Below are 16432 nucleotides of genomic sequence, written 5' to 3'. Positions count from 1 at the left end.
CATCAGCATCAGCACCTGGGGACTATTCACCAGGCCTGGCTTGCTGTGCACTTGGGCTTCTGCCTGGAACCACAGGTGCCCTGACACTGGCCTGAGATAGGGAGGGTGGGGGGAGAGGTTCTTGTGGGCATATGCAGGAACCTACACATGATAAGGTGTCATGCCCAAAAGAGACCACCGGAGCCAAGAACTTAAGCAGATGTCCTGGGACATCTTGTCCACTTACATCAGATTCCACCCCTCCCTACCCTCAGCTCAGAGCCTGCTTGGGCCTCAACAAATAGATCCTACTGCTATGGGGAGATGGCCTAGACCAGCCTAGGACATCCAGCAGAGCTGTGTCCAATCTGCCAAGACGATTCATCCAGGACAGAAGGACCCAGGTCTGGCTGAGGGCCCAGGAGCTATAGGCTGAGTGTCCCTCCAGGGGCGGGAAGGTGGCAGGGCAACGGCCTGAGGCTCCAGGGGGAAACTGCACTGGCCAAAGCCTGTCTTGGTGTGGCAGCCATGGGGATGGCTAAGCCCTGGGATCCTCCAGGACTGGGAGCAGAGAATGCTCCAGGGCTGGGGGCCGAAGACCTCTAGTGAGACAGACCCAAGGTTCTGGGCATCTGCCTCAGGAAGCACACATGAGCACTCTGCCCAGGGCCCGGTGATGAGCCAGGGGATGCCTTGTCTAATGCTGTAGCCCAGATGACATCCGTCCTCCAATGAGAGAAGAGGTGGCAGGGAAGGCAGGGCTGGGAGACCCCTGAGCTCCCTATTCCTTCCCAGCCCTCCCAGATGTAAATGAAGGTGAACTTTTCACTGGACAGGCCACCCAGGTCTCTATTCCCTGGAGACGGAGGGGAGAGAAAGCTGTATCTGAGCCAGGGTCCCACTCTGCCCGTCCTTGCAGGGTGACCTTGGACAAATGCTCTTTTTTTTTTTTGAGTCTGGAGACCCACTGGGGAAGGGCCAGGGTCAGAGGTCCCATCCCTGGAGCCCAGAGCGTTCCCTGAGGAGGACGACCTATGAGCTTTGGTGTTGAGATGTCCTGTCCTCCTGGTCTGCTCCCATCCCCTACGCCTCTAAGAACAACATCCTCCAGACTCAAAGGCTGTGGAAGGTGGAGGGGCTGCACCTGCTTTCAGGTTGCTCAGCAGGTTGGCCTTCACCATAAGCAGGGTGTTGATCCCAGGATCACCAAGGTGATGGGCAGCTTCACGGGCTCCGGGTACTCCAGGTATACCCTGCAGGACACAAAACTAGAAGGGCGTTAGGACCCTGAACGGAGCCCCCGGGCCACCTTGTGCCAAGGCCCAGGCCCTGCTGTGGTGACCCTGACCTAGTCAGGACCCTGTGGTGACCTGGGACAACCCCTGCTAGGCCAGTCTTCCCTTCTGTCTTCTGGAGATGTCAGTATTGCCTTGAAAGTCAAATCAAGCAAGGACAACCCTAGCTCCCAGCAGACCCAAGACCAAAGGAAACAGGACATAGAGCTGTCCTGGAGGGTGAGGCTGGGCAGAGGAGGGCCTGGCCCTGTAGGAGTTACAGCTATCTGGGCCCTCCTCTGGACCCTTCTAGGCCATCGCCTATATCCAACCCTAACATGCACCCCTACCAAGAGCTCTGAGGTGAGGGGGCGTACAGGTGGAGGATGGCCCTTCAGGAAAAGGTTCTGGTGGGCAGGGAAGGCTTGAGCTGGGCCTCCAGGCAGTCAGAGGTAGGCGACAGGTCTACCAGGGAGGGAAGCCAGGAGGTACAAAGAGGGGCGGGCATGTGCTTGAAGATGGCAAGCATCCTCCCACTCCCCACTGGGGCTGAGCCAGGCCAGGGCCGTGAGCTGGCCCGTGTTGGCTGCCACCGGGCATAGGTACGAGCTGGTGGGTGGAATCTGCCCCTCGACCTCCACTCGGCTGTGCCCCCAGCCTGACCTCTGGCTGCAGGGAGCAGGTGCGGAGAGGAGGCGGCTCGTGGGCATCGGTAGCAGTGGAGGCCCACGTCTCTCCCTCATCTGGAAGGGGCTTGACAGGCAGACAGGGCAGGGCCCTAACCCTAGGCCCTAACCCGATCCAGCCCCATGGAGCCAAGACTCAAAGAAACAGGCTCTGGGCATGAGGACAGCTCATGCCTGAGTGAAGGCTGGTAAGAGGGAGGCCCCTAAGCTTGGCACCCGCTGGGCATGACCACCCAGAGAGGGGCTGGGGCCGAGGGGGAGCCATTTCATCTCTCTGCCTCAGTTGACCCTCTTTGATGAGGAAAGCAGGGAAAACCACATTTCACGTGGACTGAGGGCAAAACAAAGCTGTCAGTCCCACGGGGAAAAGGACGATACCCCTTCTAGGGAGGGAAAGCGCGGGGCCGTGCGGTGCGTGCTGGGGCAGGGGCGGAGGCCTAAGTGCCTTCCTCCAGGGCCGAGGAGAAAGGAGGCAGGCAGGCAGGAGCTCCGGGACATCCTGCCTCGGGCCCTCCCCACGCACCCCAACCAGGCTCCCCGCTTCTTGACCAACGCTCAGCTGGTCCCGTCCTCCTCTCGGCCGGTGTGCCTGCCAGCCGGGCTCGTCAGGAGCGGTGCACAGGTGACCTGGGGCCACGGGGCCGGAGAGGGCGGGAGCCTGGGCGTCAGACGTGTACCCGCCCCGGCGCGGGACGGCTCGCCTGGAACCTGCCAGGTGTGGCTAACTCAGGGTGTCCAAATTCTAGGCCAGAACCGGAGCCAGACACCCCTCAGGGGCAAGGGACACGGGCCGCCTGACACCACGGGGACTTCGGGCTGCAGACCAGCTGGAGGGACAAACGGGGCTCTGCCTGAGGGCAGGGCTGGCCTGGAGACTCCGGGCTGACTCTAGGGACAGGGGCAGTCGCATCCCCGGGCTGCCCCCCCAGGGGTTGGCAAGAGAGGAGCTAAAGTCCCCCCACAGAACCGAAGCCCCTTCCGCCCAAGTGGCCCCATAAACAGGGGTGCAGAGGCCCTGGGCGCGGCTCCCTGGTGTGGTCTCCCCGTGAGCCCTGGGTGAGCTGGGACGGGGACCCAGCAGCCGGGTAAGAGCTGGGTCTCCGACATGGGATATCGGACGGAAACGCGGCAGGGACTGGGGGTGCTGGCTCCTCGGCCCCAGCCCCTCTGCCCTGGAGGCCCGAGCCCTCCCGCTGCCCAGCGCAGCCCAGGGAGCCTCTCTGTTTGGCAGGAACGTCCCGGGGGCCATCAAACCTCTGCCCAGAGGCTCAAGTGCCCAGGTTGTGGCAAGACCAGCAGTCGGAAAGGGGGCTGTGGCTCTGAGCCCCCCAACAGGCAGCGGCCTGGGTGGACACGGAGCCCCTGATGGGTGAGGAGGAAGGGGGCCTGCGCCGTGCCAGGTCCACGGAACCAGGCTTGGGGGGTCCCCGGGCGGGAGCCCAGCACGAGAAGTGTTACCAAAGCCTCGTCACCTCCTCTGCTTGGGAGGTTTAGGGCCCCCGTGGCAGGCGGCTGCGGGCCCCAGGGGAAGGGGCCACCTGCTGCAGCTGCAGGGAAAGCGGGTCTGGCGCAGACAGCGTGGCTTCGGCTGAGCTGGGAGAGGCCTGGCACAGCGGGCACCTGGGACTGGAGGTGCCAGTGAGACCACAGGGGTCTAAGCCAGTTCCAGGTGGGACGGCGGCGCTCCCGGATCCAGGCAGCTCCAAGCTGGTGATGGCTAGGAAGGACTGGGCACCAGAAGCTGGGCGGTGGGGGTTTGGGGGGAGCGCGACCCCCCGAGCTGCAAGGCAGGGTGAGGGAGGCAGCGGGCGGATCTGGGGAGGACCAGGCCTCTAGTGGCTGGGGCCAGGGGCAGGGGTTGGGGAGACCGGGTGTGTCCTCAGGGCCACAGGTGCCAGGCTAGGGGGCGGCAGTGAAGGCCGCATGGGGCCACCGGGCTCTCAGAAGGGAGGGAGGTGCGAAGCCTCCCGGAAAGGCAGGGGTCCCGGGTTGTTGGGGGCCCCAGGCCTCTTGGAGTAGGGGCTTTCCCCAGAGATCTCTTGCCCACTCAAGGTGGATGGGAGCCCAGGCCTAAGGACACCCAGGAGGAAGGGCGGAGGGCAGCAGAGGCCTCTGGGAGGAGGGGCCCCAGGCCAAGGTTCCAGTTCTGACGGGGAGCTGGGGTCTGGGAGGTTTACAGGGTTGGAGAAGCAGCCGCCAATCTTGGGGCCCAGGACCTGAACTAGAGGTAGGAGAGGAGCCTGCTCCGTCCCCATCACCCCTCTGGGAAGAGGCCTGTAGAGGACTATCTGGTGTCTAGTGGAGGAAACAAGGGGCCTCCTGCCGGGTCTAATAATCGTAGGGGGGCCAAGAGGCCCAGCACCCTCCTCCCAGCAGCCCAGGCCCTCGCTGGCCCGAGAACACAGAAGCCTGGGAGTCGGCCTCCTCCAGGACACAGGCAGAGGCTGGAGGCACAGGGGCCAGCAGGCTGGGGCGCGCGTCAGTGTAGCCCTACGGCTGTAGAGGCCTCCGAGGGGGCAGCAGCCAGGACACCCGGGGTCAGGGGCCCCAGAGGCAGCCCCTCTGCCTGTCAGCCTCAGTCCAGTCCAGGGGCTTCTGCTGGCTAGAGAAGAGGTAGGAGGGGGTGGGGGGGCTGCACTAGGCTGGGCCGGGAGGGGTGCCCAGGAAAGGGGTCTGGAGAGCACACGGGAGAATAGAGTCAACGGCAGGGCTCAGCGCCCCCCGCCTGGGGCGTCCTTGTGGCCCTCCTCGGCCGGGGCCAAAGGGGCAGCAGGCTGGGCTGGGGGGTGGCGGCCCATGGGCTGGAGGTACTACCCCCACCTCTAGCAGGGCTGTGGGGTCAGAAGAGGCACGTTCAGGGAGGGGAGGTGGGTCCTGCTCCCTTCCCCCTGTGGGGGTTTTGGGAGACCCAGCCCTTCCCCAGCAACCCCTGACTGAGAACAAGGCAGGGCAGGAAGCACCTGGAGGCTACCAAGGGGGTCTTCATAAGCCCCTGGTCAGGCATAGCCCTGCCCTCCTCTTCCCCCCATCACAGGCTCGAGACAAAGCTGCCCCGGTCACTTACCTTGCAGGCTTACGGCTTAACAGGTGGCAGGGAGGCTAGTGGGTTGGGCTCCCCTGGGCTGCAGTGCCAAGTAGGGCAGCCAGGAGGCAGCGCCTCCCTCGGTCAGGCTGCAGGCTCACCTGAGCGCCATCCTCCCTTTGCTGACTTAGGCTAGAGACACCTGTTACCTGGTGAGGCCATCGGAGGTAGAGAGAAGCCTGGCAAGCAGGGCTGGGCTCAGCCCGGGGACGGAGCAGGTGCGGAGGGTTCTTGCCTCCTGACTAGCCCAGAGGACCTGGGCCTCTTGACCCAGCCCCTGACTTGACGTGACCAGCAGCAAGTGCCTGGACCTGTTTCCTCCCGTAACCTGAAGGGAGTCGTCAGTGTTCCTCCAAGGATCCCTCCACACTGGACTCCATCACCTTGGGAGCTGGATTCAAATCCAGCTTTCTGGGTTCTGCCTAGGCCCATTCTTGACGGGGCCTGGCAAAACATTTTCCAGATGATTCCGAGAAGAGTTACCTGGGCTCAGCCCAGCAGAAGCCTTGGACCGTTACAGGGGGACCCTGGGGCCAGAAGGGCCACATTTAGCCCAGATGGGGCACGCTGTGGCTTCCCCTTGCCCCAACGCACACCCTTCCTTGCCCTCAGCTCTCAGCCAGCAACACCCTTACTGAAGAATGGAGTGGGCCTGCCGAAGAGCCGGAGAGGGGCAGGAGCGCGGCCTTGTCACACGGGAGCCCGGGGCGGCACATTCCCCGTCCCACCCGGCACGGGACGGGACGCAGCTGTCCTCTGGGAGCAGCACCTCTCCCAGCGAAATCCAGGTCCACAGGATGCCCTCGGGTGTTGAGCAGCTCTGTGTCTGCCTGGGCCCCGGATCTGCTGAGAGGTAGGCCGCCCGGGGGGCAGGGACACCAGGGCTGGGCAAGGAAGTGCAGGAAGATGGCAGGGAGGGAAGGAGGAGGAAGGAAGGGAAAGAACAAACAGCCAATCCAGCAAGGCCCTGGCAACGAGGTGGATGAAGCTGCACTTTTATGTACCTGTTGGCGGGCATGGCCTTGGTGCTGGAAGAAGGTGACTGGCACTTCTCACCGGGCAGTGCACTACAGACCTCACAACCATCAGGACCCACGAGGTCTCAGGAGGAAGGGGCTGTCCCTGAGCAGGGATGTGGCTGCCCACTGGGTATGTGACAAGGACCCGCATGGCACAATGGTGCCAGACAGCCTCAGCACCTTCTGCGCTGGGTGCAGGGACAACTGCTAAGGACTGGGGGATGGCCTATTAAATCTGCGCCCCTCCCCTCTCCTCCCTCCCCTCGTCTCCACAACACACAGCCAGGCCCCAGGTCCAAAAACAACCCAAATGCTTTAATGTTTAATGGCCTGCCTCCAGGACCCACAGCCTTCTTAGAAACCTTAGCCAGGCCAAAGGCCAAGGTTGCCAGCCTCTGGCTCAGTTTAGCACTCTGCAAGGAGGTAACTCACAGCAGGCATGACCGATGGGGCTCTGGCTTGGGGAGGGCCGAGGCCACCAGTCCAGATCTTCAGAGACCTCCCAGGATTGAGCTGTCATTCAGCCTGTCTTGTCTCGTCCCTGAGTCCCTGCAGCCTCTTGGCTTCCAGCAAACGTACAACTTTCTTGGGAAAACGCACCGGGTGGAGGAGTCAGCTCAGGGAAGTCATGGGTGTCGATTCAGGACCGGCCTGGCCCCCCAGAGGTAAGAGCAGCAGGCCCAGAACACGGATGCCAGCCCCAGGCTGCATCCTGGCACCCCCTGTAGTGACGGAGGGAAGGGGCAGGCTTCCCCAAGGAGCTCCAGGCTGGGGGTCAGGGCCCAATCCCAGACGCTGGGGCACAGTCCCAGGCTTTCCCAGGAAAGGACTCTAGGAAGTAGAAGTCATCCACACTGTACACTGTACCACCCTAAATGACCTATGACACACGAAGACTTTCTAGAAAGTTCTGCTTGCCTTAGCCTCCTATCCCAGGCCCTGGCTGAGCTCCAGGCCCCTGTCCTGGGGAGAGAGCAGAGAGCAAACCTGAATGGGTGTGTGCCAGGCATCACCCCCACAACAACCCTGTGAGGTAGGCTGCGTTGTCCTATCTTACAAATGGAGAACTGAGGGCTCACAGGAGGAAGTGACTTGCCTGGTCATACAGCAAGGAACACCGGAGCCAGGATTGAGCCCGAGTCTGGTGAGCTCCAAAGCCCACACGTTTTCTCTCAGGAAGAAACAGGAAGTTGTCCTAATAATAAAGGCCCTCAAGTTAAAAGTTCGGGGGCTCTCAGCCCATGGGGTGTGAAGGTGGCAGCGAGAGGAGAAGCATCCAGGGCCTGTCTGCTTCTGGCCCTGGGCAGCCGGGCCTATAGCAGGTAGGGGTACAGAGGGTGACCCCACACGGCAGCTGTCCAGACAGCAACCAGTGCTACAGGGGATGGCTCTGGTCGCCCAGCGCCTGTGGCTGGGGCATGGACCGATCCGGCCCTGTGGCCTTGTGGCCCCAAGTGGGCAGTGCCAGGCCATTGAGCCAGGCAGTTTCTAGCAGGCTGCGGAAGCGGGCCCTTAGTATGGGGCCCTGGGGGCAGGTGCTGGCGGCAGGGGCGGGTGAGGCACCGCGGGCCCCTTCCTCAGGGGCTGCCTCTGCTTTCTCCAAGCCAGGGGTTGGTGGCTTCCTCCCTGGCTTCCTGGCCTTGGGGACGGGTGACTTCCAAGCCAGGGCTAGGCTCTCCGGCTCGTCTCTGGCCATGGTGGGTTCTGAGGAGGGCACAGATCCAGCCTCAGTGTCAAAGTCACCTGGAAAACGAACACACAGTCAGGCTGCAGACCCAACACCCTCAGGTCCCATCTCCTGGTTTCCAAAGCCACCTAGACCAGTGGATGGCCTCAGGCCTGGATGGCCCCATCAGGGTCACAGCCATCAGGATGGACCTGTCCCCACATGTGCCAGAGGCCAGACCATTAAGCTGAAGGGGGTGCTTCTCCCAGGTGATGCCGCAGCTCTAGCAGGTGACGCCACCACTCAGAAGCATCTGGCACATGAAAAGGAAACGGGCCAGGAACCATGGGCCTACACAGCCGGGGAAACTGAGGCATGGGGAAGAGGGCTCTGCTACACATCAGTGCCATTGTCTTTCTGCCAGCCCCAGAGCCCAGAAGTGGAGGACCCAGCAGACGGGATAGGACATCCAGATGGGCGGCACCCCCCTCCCCACATCGGGGAAGGACTCAGCTCAGGGAGGGAGCGGGGACCAGGGTGCCAAATCCAGCCAGGGGCAGGAAGAAGCTGGGTCCCTCAGTTCTGCACTAGGCCCCAGGGCCCCGCGGGCAGCCCAGGAAAGACGGCCCTGTCCTCTCTGGGCCCAACAGCCCCGCTGTCCAGGGAGAAGACGGGGCTGGAGCCTCTGAGCCATGTGAGAGGCCCCCGCCCCACCACGCTCAACAATCCTGCTGGCGTTTTCTCTGCACCCATTAGGTCAAACGCTCCAACTTCTCAAGTGCTCAAGGGCCACTATACTTGTCACCCAGATATTCCACACCTGTGCCTCACTGCCTGGGGCGCCTTCCCATGCTGACCTGGAGCCAGGACAGGGTCAGAGGCTGGGACAAGGCTGCCAGGATGGCAAGGGGACAAGAAACCATTCCTGTGGAGACACAGCCCAGACAGAGGCTTGTCAGAGGCCTTGATACGCCAGACGTCCTGTTGTAGGAGAGGCCACGATGGGCACCACCTGGCACCATCGCCGGCGTCCCGGGCAAGGAAGTGAGTGTACACGCCTTGAGACCCTGCAGCAGCTCCCAAGAGCAGGGCCACAGCCTGAACCAATGCATGTAACGCTCCAAGACATCAAAAGAGCAAGTTGAGAACAATATGCGCGAGATGTCATTTAGTAGGGGAAAAGCAAACCACAAAACATCGCTCTGACTCATGGGTGCACTTCCGTGAATATAAATACCGGGAGGACTGAAACCCTGCACATTCATAAGGCAACCGTGCTTGGGGGGAAGAAGGGGATCCTTGCCCACCTTCAGGAATCGGGTCATTCATTGAGGTGGAGAAGGCGGGGGTGGGGTGTGGGGGTGTGGGGGTGCCGGCAGACGGCTTAGGGGAAAGCTCGGAGTGTGGGTCTGGGAGGAGCTAAAGGTCGGGGAGATGGCAGGTGCAGAAGGCCAGCAGGCATTCAGTCACCTGGGGCTCAAGCTCAGGAGGGAGGCTGGGTGGGACACAGACGCAGGGAGACGACCTCACACAGAGAACAGGGCCTCGGCGAACCCCAGACCCCAAAGGAGAAGTCTGCCCTGAAGCCGGACTGGGCACAGCAGAGGGCAGCTGCGAAGCCACCGCACAGGGGAAGGCCAAGAACATTTCCATGGGGACAGAGCGGTGGCTCGGAGGCCCAGTGGTGCCCAGGTGGGGAGGGATGGGGGGCGGCCCGCAGAGCCCCCCCCAGGGCCACCCCGTCCGCGGCCCCGCGGCGCCCAGCCCCGCCGACCACTCACGCAGCCACACACCTGGCACTCGTTCACACCGCTCCGGGGGCTCCCGGGGACGCCCCGTGCTCACCCAGCTGGCGGCGGACACAGTCCCGCCACTGCAGGCCCAGCAGGTCCGGGTAGATGTCGGGCAGCTGGCGCAGCGCCAGCAGCTTGAGCATGCGCGACGTGCAGCCGTGCAGGGCCCGCTCGCGCAGCGCCCGCTCCTCGGACAGCGTGGTGGGCCGCAGCTCCACGCGGTGCTCCTGCAGCACGTGGTCCACGGAGGCGGGGGGCAGCCTCGGGAAGAGGCGCTCCTTCACCAGGTGGATGGGCACGAAGATGGCCCCGGCGCGCACCACGTGGGGGAAGGGGCACTGCTGGGTGCACACGAAGCGCTGCAGCTGCGACAGCAGCTTGCCCAGCAGCCCCTGCACCGCCTGGCAGTCCTGCCACGCCGCCCGGCCCCAGGGCCCCGCCGTGGCCAGCCACTCCCGCAGCTTCTCGGGCGGGGAGTGAGCCACGGAGCCCGAGATGGCATCACACAGGGACGCGTGCAGGCCCGTGAAGTGCTGCTCTGGGGAGCTGGCGGCGGGGGCGGCGGCCGGGGCCGGGGCCGGGGCGGGGCGGGGGCGGGGGCCAGGGCCCGGGAGGCCAGGGCCACGGCGGGCGGGCTGGGCAGCGCCAGGTTGAAGCAGGCCACGGGCAGCGGCGGGCTGAGAATCTGCAGCCCGAGGGGCACGGACGCGGGGGGCACAGCCGCGGGGGGCGCGGCCGGGGCCGGGGCCGGGGCCGGGGCCGCAGGCAGGGGTGCGGGCCGGAGGATCTTGAATTTTCGGAACATGAAGGCCACGGAGCTGTGGAAGTTGGTCCTGGGGGCGGCCTCGTCGGCGGTCGCCGGCACAGGGGACCCCGCGGCCTCGGGGGCTGCCTTTGCCGGGTCTGGCAGCTCTGGGAGCGCGTTGCCCGCACCTGGCGCCTCGGGGGCCGCGGGTGGCTGGGCGGGGCGCGGCGGGACTGGGGGCCCCGATGGGCACCTCGGGCACCGGCCTCTTCACGCTTAGGTCCAGCGCTACCTCCTCTCTGCGGGAGCACAGGGGCTCTGCGGGCACCTCCCGGGCGGCCAGGGGCGCCCCACCGTCCTTTGCAGGGCTCCCGCTGGGGGCTGGCGCCGGGGCGGGCTCAGCGGGGTCCTCGGGGGCCTGCACATCCAGGTAGTCGCGGTACGGGGCCAGGCTGAAGACATTGTCGATGACAGGCATGGGTGGCGAGCCGGGTGGCAGCGCGCCGTCACTCTGCAGAAGAGCCCGGCGCTCCTGGGCACAGGGCGCGAGTCCCGGGGGGGTGTGGGGAACCGGACTGTCGCCGATGACGATGGGCGCTCCGGGGCGCTCGTCGAGCTGGGGCTGGAGCTGCTCTTTCCTGCAGCTCGGCAGCCACATCTTCTCCTCTGCCTCCTGGGCTGGCTTCTCCACAGGCCTCCCAGGCTCGGGGCATGGCTGGCTGGCGGACAGAGGCTGGCACGCCCGCTGGAAGGCACTGGGCTGGGGCACAGCCTGGAGGCTGTTTTGGGAAGGTGGCGTCCCTCCAAGCCCGGGGGATGCTCCGTAGAGAGAGAGGTCATCCCGGGCGTAGGGAAAGCTCAGTGTCTGGGGGGCAAAGTCCAAGGGGCACCGGGGAGCGAGAGGCGGCTCCAGCTTGAGGCCTGGTGAGGGTGCTGGCGGGGGGGCAGAGGGGCAGGAAAAAGTGTCCAGGCCCACTGGGGGCATATAGGGTGTCTGGGCTGCCTGCTGCCTCAGGTAGGGACTGCTCAGCCCACCAGCCGGGTACCCAGCCCCCTTGTGGGCTCCCAGAGGCTGTAGTGGGAGCGCTGCACCATAGCTGCCCTGCTTCTCTGGGTGGCGGCAGGCTGATGGGCAAGGCAGGGCCTGGGGAGGGTGGGGGAGTGGGTAGTGGGTAGGCACTGTATCCTGGCAGGCGGGGCCCAGGGGTTGGGCCAGCTGGGTCCAAGGGCTGGGGGGTCCCTCGGACAACGCCTGCTTGGAGTCCCCAGAGTAAGGACCTGCATACTTAGAGGGCAGGAAGCCCGTGCCGTGGATGGTCCGGTACTTCTCCAGGAAGGCCTGGCACGGGGAGAAGCTTACGGAGTTTTTGCCGGGTCCCTCAGCCGGCACCCCACGCAAGAAGGTGCCATCCAGGGACTGGCCCTTGCCAGGAGCCGGCGTCAGGGAACAAGGTGGGTCAGCCGGGGGTAACAGAGGTCCAGTCACCATTGTCCAGTCGACATCCAGTGGCCTCTTTGCTGCCCCTTCCCCCAGGCAGGGTGAGAGCCCGTAACACAGAGGGTTGCGGTAGACAGGTTTGGGTGCCGCCAACGGTGGGCCCGGGTAGGAATGAGACTGGGGACCGAAGGACAGGAGCTCAACAGGGCCAGGGTCCTGCACCTTCTCGGAGCTCTCCGCTGGTGGGCGGTAGAGCAGACAGCTGGTCAACAGGTTGTCTGTCCGCAGAGGGGGCCCTGCCATGCTGGCAGGGTACAAGGGTGGATATGGGATCCAGGATGCTAACCGCTCAGACCCTGCCTTGGGAGCACTCCCCATAGGGCAGGAGAAGTAAGCACCCTTGTAGCTGCAGGGGTCCTGGTTGCCAGCAGAGGGGGGCAGGCTGTGCCCAGGCCCGGAGTCTGCCTCTAGACGGGGCAGCTTGCCATACATTACAGGCCCCAGGGTCCCCAGTGGCCGCTTCTCCGCCATCACTGGGAAGGCTTCAAGCCCTCGGGGGGGCCCCAGCTACTCAACTGCTGACCTGGGAGAGGAGAGGGAGAAAGGGAGAGGCTGTCAGAAGGGCTACAGACAAGCTGCTCTCACTGGCGCATCGCCACACCGAAGGGCTTAGCACTTAGTAGATGCTTGATGAAGACGATGAATGAATGAATGCATGAGTCATACAACACAGAGGTTTCCAACCTCTACCCGCCACCCCCATTCCAGGAGCCCCTTCTGTTCAGCTCCCTTCCATAGGACTCCCAAGCCCCTCTCCTGGGGTTTCACACTTTGCAGGGCACCGTCTGACGAGGACCAATTCTCTTGGCTCCCCCCATTCCCCATATACAGATGAGGAGACCCATTCATCCCAAAGTCACTGATAAAGGAGATGGGACAAGAGGCAGGCTTCCTACCTCCCACCACAGCTCTTATTCCAGATGCCATAGGGATCTCAAGATGCCCACGGCAGCTAAGATGTGGAACTGGACGCTGTCTATGAATTCAGGTGTCCTGAGACATTCTTGAGATTTCACTCTCGGACTTGCCAACCTTTGTCAAAAACGGCAGAGCCAAGCCTGGAACCCAGGTCCCGAGGCCCAGAGCAACACAGATCCTGGGCTTGGTTCCACAGGGCAGGGCTACTCCCCCAGGAGAAGCGGTGCGAAGCCTGGGAAGCCTGGGAAGCCTGGGAAGCCGAGCGGCGACCAGGCCTGGCCCCAGCCGGAGGCGCGGCCACCAGCAGATGGTGCTGTGGCTCCGGCAGGAAGGTCCCAAGAGCGGCAGCCGGAGAGCCTGTGTCTCAGCCCCAAAGCTGCCGCTGCCTATTCTAAGGCATATGAGGGCAGCATGGCACAAGGACCAGCAGGTGGGGAGGTGGGAGGATGTGAATGTCCAGGGAAAGAGTCCCCAGGGGCCACAGGCTAGCTGGCAACTACTCCTACTGCACTGATACAGACGCAGAGCAAGACTCCGGCCCTGAGAGGCCGCGCATGGGTTTCCTCAAGGCAGCAGCTACTCAATGACCCATGCAGGGTCATCTGAGGCCAGTCTTCTAGGGCCGCACTGCCCTGCTTCTACCTCCCCTAGCATCCTGTTCCCCGAAACCCTCAGGTGGCTTAGAAAGGATGAATCAGCTCACTCTTGCTATGATTAGGCCATGGGCCAGGTGCCACAAGTTTCTATCACTAACCAGCCCCCTCTCCAATGCCCACCACAGGCTCAGGAGGAGACTAACGCATCTTGGGGACAAGGAAAGCCAAGGTTCGTACGAGGGCTGATGCCCACTCCCATCCCAGCCTAACGGCACCAAGGAAGCCAGGCGGGATTCTCAAAAAGTTGGCTCATCTCCTGGCCAGAATCCAACACCTCAGGCCAGCCTAGACAAGGGGATGTTCCCTAGAAAAGACCGGAAGAGACAACAGGGTAACGGTGCTGATAGCAATGCTCGCTCTAGGACAGGGATAGACGGAAAGCCCCATCCTGTTGCACAGCAACCTTGCCAAGAAGGAGTTGAATGGTTTCGGGGGTGCTGAGCCTCCTGCACCCATCCCAACCACCCTGGGGAGCTCTGGATTAATTGCTGGCTGTGGTCTCACCTCCCCACATGCCTCCTGGGCCTGCTCCACACCCACCCCAGCCCCCTGAGTCTTGTCTCCTGGGCTCTGCCCATTTCGAGCCCTTTGCCCCGGAGACTTCCTGGAACCCAGCCAATAGAGGTGAAGCCACTCGGGACCCTGGGGAGTCTTTGAGGGAGAGATGGGGCTCTAGGGAGTCAGCAGAGGGCTATGAAGGGTATGGGGCTGATCGTACTTCCTGCCAGTACAAAGAGCCCAGTGCACAGTCCCTTGAGGGGAGCCCCTCCCCACTCAAGACAACAGCCACAATGTTGCCTCCTTCCCACCCCCACACACTGGGGAGGCAAGCAACTGCTTGGAGCAGGGCGGGACCCCAGGGAGCAGGGTCCATCACCCCTCGGGCCGCCAGGCTGTTTGCTGGCTGGGGCTGGGAGGGCCAACCTGGCCAGGGCCCAGGGCAGGGTGCAGGAAAGGAGCCCCCACCCCTGCGCCATCCGTGCCCTCTTCATCTCCCCGCGGCTCTCCCGGAGGCCAGCGGCGTTGGGAGCTGGGAAAGGCCCGGAAGAGGGGAGCGATCCTGGCGGGATCCTGGCGGGCCGCGGCGGGCACCCGGCCTCCCCCAAGGGCTGCGCCGCCCTCCCCGAGCTGAGGCCGCGGGCGCTGCTGGACCCGGCGCGGCCGAGGCGCGGCTGGAGGGGGAGGGTCGCAGGCTCCGCCCCCCGCGGGCTTCCGGGTGTCCCCACGCTCCGGCGGCGGGCGCTGGGCGCACGTGCACCCCGGGGCCCCGCACAGGCCGCGGCCGCGCTCGCCCCCCTGCCCGCGAGCGCCGGCCGGTGCGCCTCTGCCCCGGGGCCTCGCCCCGCGCACGTGCGCCCCCGGCCCCCGCGGCCCGCACCAGAGACCCGCGCGGGGTCAAGCCGGGGCGCGGAGACCGCGGGGCCGCCCCGTCTCAGCCGCGCGCCCCCCGCCCCGGCGTCCACGTGAGCGGGCCCCCAGCCGGCCGCCGCCGCCGCCGGGACCCCGCCGAGAGCTGCGGGGCGCGCCCGGGGGGGGCCCGGGTCCGGGCAGGGTCGGAGCCGCCGCGCCCCCGCCGCGCCCCGCGCCCCCGCCGCGCCCCGCGCCCCCGCCGCGCCCCGCGCCCCGCCGCGCCCCGCGCCCCGCCGCGCCCCGGCCGGCCGGTAGGGGCGCCCTGCAGCGGCTCCACGCGCCGCCCGCGGAGTCGGCCCAACTTTCGGCGCCCGAGCGCGGGCCCGTACCTGCAGCGCCCCTGCTTCCCGCTGCTGCAGCCGCCCGGGCCGCGGCCGCATCCTCCAGCCCCGCGGCGCCGCGTCCCGCAGGGCCCTGCGCGGGGGGTCGCGGGGGTCGCGGGGGTCGCGGGAGCCCGAGCCGGAGCCACCCTCCTCGCGGCCGTTCGCGCCGCCGCTGGGCGCCGTCTGCGGTCCCGCGCGGGGCGGGGCGGGGGCGGGGCGGGGGCGGGGCGGCCGCGCCGGGGGCTGAGCCGCGCGCGCCTCGGGGGTGCCGGGCGCTCGGCCCCGCGGAGCCCCCCCTCCCCCCCGCATGCAGCGCCTCCCTGACCCTCCGTCCGTCGCCGCCTCCAGCTACGCGGCCCCTCGACTCGACCCCGCTGGGCTTCGGGTTCCTTATTTTAGCAAAACTGGCGTTATTCATCAGCGCTGGCGGCGGAAGGCTTAGAGGAGGCCGCACCAGGGTACCTGGCACACAGTAGGTGCTCGGGCTCCCCTGGCCAGCACGGGGCGCAGTAGGGAGCTGCAGAGGGCTCCTCAGTGGTCCCCACAGCTCAGCCCGTGGGTCAGATTCCAGACAAATATATCCCCCCCTGCTGGGGCGCTGCGTGTATCTGAGGGAGGGGTGAATCCTCCATCACCCTAGTGGGCCAGGAATGGGGGCGCTTGGGGTTGCCAAGTGGCCTCAGTTGGGGAGCCTTTTTGGCAGACCTCCCTCCATGAGACAGGCCTGAGCCCCTGAAGCCTGGGAGGTGGGATGAGGTGGAGCACTCCCAGCCAGGAATGGTCTGTTGCAGAGAGAGGGCTGGAGGGGCAGACTGGGCTGTCCCCGTTGGTCCTGACCCTCTGGGGGGCCGTCTGATCTCGGATGGGAAGCCCCTGGATGCTGCTACCTTCTCTAAAGAAACCTGGTCCCTAACAGTTCCTGGGCTACCCAGGGGCTAAGAACAGGTGTGTGCAGTGGAGGGGGGAGGCAGGTGGACATGCCGAAGGTCAGAGCAAGTTCATGGGGCAAAAGCACCCAGGCTACCTGCTCAGATCCCAAAGGTCAGGGCTGCCTGAGTCAGAGGGCAGAGCAGGCCTGAGGCCACAGGTTCCAAGAGGAAGCAGCTGGAGCTGAGGAGGAGGGGCTGGACACAGCAGGTAAGAAAAGGAAGAGGAAGCGGCAGTTACCTGGGGGGAGGGGAGAGAGTGTCACTTAGCTGAGAGTTGGAGGGGTTCCTGAGGGTCTGGACAGATGACAGACCCGAGCATGGAGCGGCAGCAACTAGGGGTTGGGGCTCTCCCGAGGTTACACTGCAGGCTGAGATAAACCCCAGATCTCCTGGCTCCCACGCCTTCTCATCAGGACAGTACACCCGTGTGTGACAAGTGGGGGTCATGGCCAAG

General features: G+C 65.1%; 1 protein-coding gene and 1 long non-coding RNA gene across 2 annotated transcripts; one reads left to right on the top strand and one right to left on the bottom strand.

Annotated features, from left to right (window-relative positions):
- The first annotated feature begins 253 nt into the window (after positions 1–253).
- Positions 254–8916, top strand: LOC118352934 (uncharacterized). The gene is made up of 4 exons (XR_004810899.2): positions 254–383; positions 3171–3308; positions 5634–5874; positions 8463–8916. It is a non-coding gene; the product is annotated as an uncharacterized LOC118352934 (long non-coding RNA).
- Positions 6335–15242, bottom strand: C30H15orf39 (chromosome 30 C15orf39 homolog). Its single transcript, XM_025472133.3, is given in 5 exon segments — positions 6335–7783; positions 9552–10088; positions 10091–10469; positions 10471–12265; positions 15056–15242. Coding segments are annotated over 4 exon segments (3027 nt in total). The 5' UTR covers positions 12214–12265; positions 15056–15242; the 3' UTR covers positions 6335–7415.
- Between the last annotated feature and the right edge of the window lie 1190 nt (positions 15243–16432).

The sequence above is a fragment of the Canis lupus genome, chromosome 30 (genome assembly GCF_003254725.2).
Source record: "Canis lupus dingo isolate Sandy chromosome 30, ASM325472v2, whole genome shotgun sequence".
NCBI lineage: Eukaryota > Metazoa > Chordata > Mammalia > Carnivora > Canidae > Canis > Canis lupus.
Note: the sequence above shows the minus strand (reverse complement) of the source record. Positions and strands in the feature narration are given on the sequence as shown.